Below are 5,091 nucleotides of genomic sequence, written 5' to 3'. Positions count from 1 at the left end.
GTTTATTATATATATATATATATATATATATATGTATATATGTATAAATATTTATGTGTATATATATGCATATATGTATATATGTATATATATATATATATATATATATTATATAGGCTTACGGTATATATGGTTGCTGCTAATACTACTACAGTACATTACATAGTGACATGATTAAAATTAAAAAAAATTGGTTATTTCTAAACTCGGAGGTATTGTGTAAGTCTGATGTGTGTTTGCAAAGTATGTTTAAAAAATGTAAACAATCAATAAATATTGTGTCTCTTAAACTTATATACTTTTTTCATTCATTTCATCCTTAATTTAGAATTCACAATCATAGACTAAAAATATAATTGGTAATAGTTAATAGGAAGGAAATGTTAACAAGTTACTGAATTCACATTATGAAATAAATATAAGTATTTAATGATCCATAAGAATCTATAAAGAACGAAACTTGTAATGTGTTTGAGGGCGCATTTCTTAATAAGTTCGTCATATTATCAATCAATCCATCCATCGAGGGTTGTCGTTTTTATTGTTACCGGTGTGTAACCTTTTAATTGCACGAGTTGGCCTACCTTCCTAAGACCTCGGTGAACTCGAGAATTATTGTTAATTTATCCTGATGTAAGTAGTTAAAAGGTTAATAAAATTAGGCCACGTATTCATCTACGTTAACGCGGTTACGGTGAGGCCATTTGGTAGGATGAGAAACCCCTATTTATTTGTCTTGCTTGGTGGTAGAATGCGAGTCAGGTGCGTCTCACACTTCAGTGTGATTGTACGAGGTGTAGGGACATCCCCTTTGATCGCACGTGATTTATCCAGTGAGACTATGTACTCCTGGCGGCTATCGTATTGGTTATTCATCGTATTTACCGTCAGAGAAATAGGCCTAACAATTACATTATATTATTATATACTTTATATTTATTTGTAGAACTATCTATGGGTTACATCTATGCTTATCAATAAATATCATTTTATCCATATCTATTTTTAGAGGATGACGTCACCTGTTTATTGTTGTCACGTGTTAGTGTACAGTACGCTTATCATGTACACTGTCGGTGAGGTGAAAATAGACTTGAATGGAAAATGGATTTTAGAAGACGAAAATGGCAGTAAGTTTGTGGTAATGTAGTGGGAAAATTCCCCTTCAGACAAACATGAACCACTGTCGTCGGGATGCAAATCGAGGTCATTGGATTAAATATATAATTTACCAATCTAACCATAGTTATTGTGATTAATAGTTTCTTAAACTATCTTTCCCCCGACCCAGTTGACTGGACTCTCACATGGGATTTAGTCTGGGACCCTGACCGAAGGCTCTAGGCGGATTGTTAGTCAGACTGTCTTATTTGTTGGACCCCTGTCGGCAACTTTCTGGAGCCAGCACTGCTAATGCACTACTTCCTATAAAAACAAATACACAAGACTGATGTGCAGAGGCCCTAGGCTTCGTAAGTTCTGTAAACGATGAAGTATCTCCTTTAAGTCAAGGGCATCTGAATAAAACTATGATGCAATTAAACAAAGTTCTTAAAAGTAAACGTAAATGTAAATTATCAAATGTATTATAAGAAGGCAGGCTCGAAGATTGATAATAAATAGAATTAAAAAAAATAATAATAAAAACAAATAATTTCAAGTAATTCAGAATTGAAATCTTAATGATTAACAACTATTCCTAGGAAAACACTAGAAAATAAAATCATTGCCACTGTAAATCTAAAATACTGACCTGAAAGTTATGTTTGGTTTGCAATATAATGAAAATATTTGTAGTACAAACATAAGGGGAGACTTCTTTTATACCTTGTTTAGTAAACCCGCCGACTGCAAATATTGATGATTTCGAATAAAAACAAAAATTTTATTTTTGGCCAATTAGCGCAGCAGCTGCCACAAAAAAGTGGAAATTGCAGAAAAAAAATAAAAGTTTCTTTATTTTTATTACACCCTCCGCTGCCTTGAAATCTCCAAAGATATGATATGTATATTCTTTCCTAATTATATAAATTTGAAGCATTTAACCACCCTATTTTACATTCACCAATAAAATTTTATTTTCTCCTCCATCTGGATGATGTTGGCAAAACTCTTTGCTAAATAAGAAAACTTTTATTTTTATTTTTATTCCGCCCTCCTTCAATAATCTTTAAAAAAATAAGTACGCGAAACAAGGAATAAAAAAGTCTCACCCTAACATCAATTCTATTTTATACCTGAAGCAATATCAGTGACAGCAGTGATTCCTGGCAGTGTTCACACAGCATTGATGTCAAAGGGCATCATCGGTGACCCCTACTTTAGGTTCAATGACCTTGAGTACAGATGGATTGTGTACACAAACTGGACTTTTAGTCGCACATTTGAAAGTAAGTGTTTAATTTTTATATTCTCAACATATTTAATTATATTGTTAATTTTCTCATTTAGAAAAACATTTATAGGTTTAAGTGTTATGCACTGTTTATGGGATTTCTAGTGATACATAGGAAAGACTGTGGCATTTTAGTATTACTTTTTTTAAAGTTTTTACTGACAGAACCAAACTATTATCAATATAAAGAATAATATTTCGAAAAACATTGCGAATTGAACTAGGTCAAATTCTTTGGGTCAAGTGGTTGAACCTGACTCAGGGCAAGTTGAACCAGTCATGGGCATATATTGACCCACAATTAGTTTACATTTATGCAAGTTATGAAAATATTTTTACAAATTTTGTTTTTATATATAAAGTGCACTTTCTTTTGAAACAGCCTAGAAATTAGAATAAACTAAAGCATTATTGATAGTTAAAAACAACAAAATTCTACATCAACTATTTGTTAAAATTAAATACATTACATTTATTCTTGTTTGCAGTATCAGGTGGTACAGGCTCATTGTCGACTGTTCTGTTGGTGTGTGATGGCTTGGACACAGTTTCAAGTGTGTACATTAATGGGCAGTGTGTTGGCAAATCTGACAATATGTTTCTTCGATACATTTACAACATCAAGAAATATGTGAATGTGAGAAACTTTTAATTTCATAAATTTATATAAGTACATAATTAAAAAAATAAATATTTGGAAACAATCAAAATGTCATTTTCTCAGACACTTCAATGTCAATACAATTTCCAAGCCTAATTTTAACAAATGATCTTATTTTATAACATTTTTTTAGTCACACATTTATACGTTTTGTATACATAAAAAATTTTACACATAAAACCTAATTAGAGTGATTAAAATTTATGGAGAACTGCGAAGACCCAATGTGAGAATCCTAAATATGAAAATGTCTATGAAATGTTAATAATTTAATTTGAACGATATGATACAGTATATGAACTATTAGCAATTAAGTTATATGCAGTGCCGTAGCCAGGATTTTCAAACAGATTAGTCATCATAGAGATGATTGTAATGCACTATACACGTGCACAACCATTGACCATTGATCAATTAGGAATTCACTATTCCAGCGATGTAAACATGTTCATTTCATGCTGATGTCTTCTTAAAAATACGTATAGTAGTGTTTATTGATTATTTGGGACCATACCATTCCTGCAGTGTGAAAACATCTTACTATTAAAACATGCTGAAGTCTTTTAACTGCTGTTTCCAGTATAGATCTTTTAGACTCAATTTAGAAAGTACTTTATTCCCATCCTGCAATTAACAAATCTGTTTGCTGCTGGAAGTAAATTTAGATAATAGTCAGATAAAGGAAGTTCTTTACCTCCCACATACAAGATTTAAACATGTTGAGATAAAACACTACAACTTCTTTGCCCCTGTATATTTTTGTTAAGATCCCACAAAATAACAGTGTAAAAACATAACACAAACACTGTTTATTGGGCAACACGTGTGCTTGTGTGACTTGCATATTCCTAGCCCTCTTCTGATTGGTCAATTGTTAAGTTTGATTGACACTTTGACAAGGTCCATTCGAGGTCACACAGTATACCTTTATCAAGATTTGTTGTGAATTGAATAAAACAGAAATCAATAGATTTCGTTATATAATTAAATGATATATTTACAATGCTGTATATGGTTTTATATATTCTACTCACCCTTTAACTAGCCTGGAAATAACACGATCAAAATCAAATTTGAGTCACCGGTGTCGTATGCATCAAAACAGGCAGCAGCACACCAGAAATATGACGTACCACCGGACTGCAATCCACCAGAGTATCAAGGCTTTTGTCATCCCAACTACATCCGCAAGGAACAGTGTTCGTTCAGCTGGGACTGGGGACCAGCATTTGCACCTGTGGGTATTTGGTAAGTTAAAAGAAAGTGGATTTTGATTAATAGCCCCTCCATAGACACAGAAATACTAATTATAATCAAAATGATTGCTTATTATCTATGATTTATTAATCAATTAAAAAAACTATATATATATTATTGTAATTAACCACCAAGTTTGAACTCCACTCTAATGTTGTTTTTACCAATATTAAAATTATAGGCATCAATTATTTACAGTATATATCTGCTGTTTGTTTTAATGTTTTTTTGTTGATGTTTGGTGTTGAAATATTAGTGCTCTATCAGGTTATTATTTTAAGACAAGGCATCTTCCCTTTTTTTTTAAATTTCTGTATCTTTGCTTCTCATAGTATTTTAGAAGGACTTTTTGATTTTTACCTAATTTGCAAAATAATGCTTGTTTTGAACATTGTTTTTTGTATATTTTTCCTAGATCATTTTGTATATCTTTCAACATGTCTGTATAATAAACACCTTGCAGATAACATCTGCAAGATTTAAAAGTATTATATTTTTTATTAACAGGAGAAATATTAGCATCGAACTGTTCCAGGCGGCTGCCATAAGGGACGTCGTAGCAATCCCAATTTCCTCAAGTACGTCTGTAGGCCTAACGTTGTTTGGAACATTTCCTGATGTTCCCAGCAAGCTGGCCTAGATGATATTTGTTATTGCCATGTGTTATCTATGTTGTGATGTCATACAGACCTAGTTACAGTGTGCTAAGCATCCACTGTGTATTCATAGTGAGTTGGCTTTAGCCAGGCCTACAGTATTTTCAGGGAGCTGTAAAATT

General features: G+C 32.0%; 2 protein-coding genes across 2 annotated transcripts in view; one reads left to right on the top strand and one right to left on the bottom strand.

Moving 5' to 3' along the window:
• Nucleotides 1-499: 499 nt before the first annotated feature.
• Nucleotides 500-5,091, top strand: part of LOC117101770 (beta-mannosidase-like) — a gene marked incomplete in the record, with an annotated part of 18,069 nt that continues 13,477 nt past the window's right edge. The window contains 6 exon segments of the mRNA XM_033241827.1: nucleotides 500-633; nucleotides 1,010-1,130; nucleotides 2,244-2,390; nucleotides 2,884-3,032; nucleotides 4,102-4,304; nucleotides 4,821-4,891. Coding sequence (XP_033097718.1) covers nucleotides 1,013-1,130; nucleotides 2,244-2,390; nucleotides 2,884-3,032; nucleotides 4,102-4,304; nucleotides 4,821-4,891 — 688 coding nt within the window.
• Nucleotides 3,024-5,091, bottom strand: part of LOC117101771 — a 12,545-nt gene continuing 10,477 nt past the window's right edge. Inside the window, exons 8-9 of the transcript XR_004444322.1 lie at nucleotides 4,091-4,291; nucleotides 3,024-3,575 (exon numbers count right to left, since the gene is read on the bottom strand). The gene's annotated coding sequence lies outside the window, so the exon portion shown is untranslated. The remainder of the gene's footprint in view (nucleotides 3,576-4,090; nucleotides 4,292-5,091) is intronic.

Source organism: Anneissia japonica, unplaced genomic scaffold, assembly GCF_011630105.1.
Source record: "Anneissia japonica isolate Jap-2015-1 unplaced genomic scaffold, ASM1163010v1 scaffold4988_len2956909_cov206, whole genome shotgun sequence".
Classification (NCBI taxonomy): domain Eukaryota; kingdom Metazoa; phylum Echinodermata; class Crinoidea; order Comatulida; family Comatulidae; genus Anneissia; species Anneissia japonica.
The sequence above is the reverse complement of the archived record's forward strand: the minus strand, read 5'-3'. Positions and strand labels throughout refer to the sequence as shown.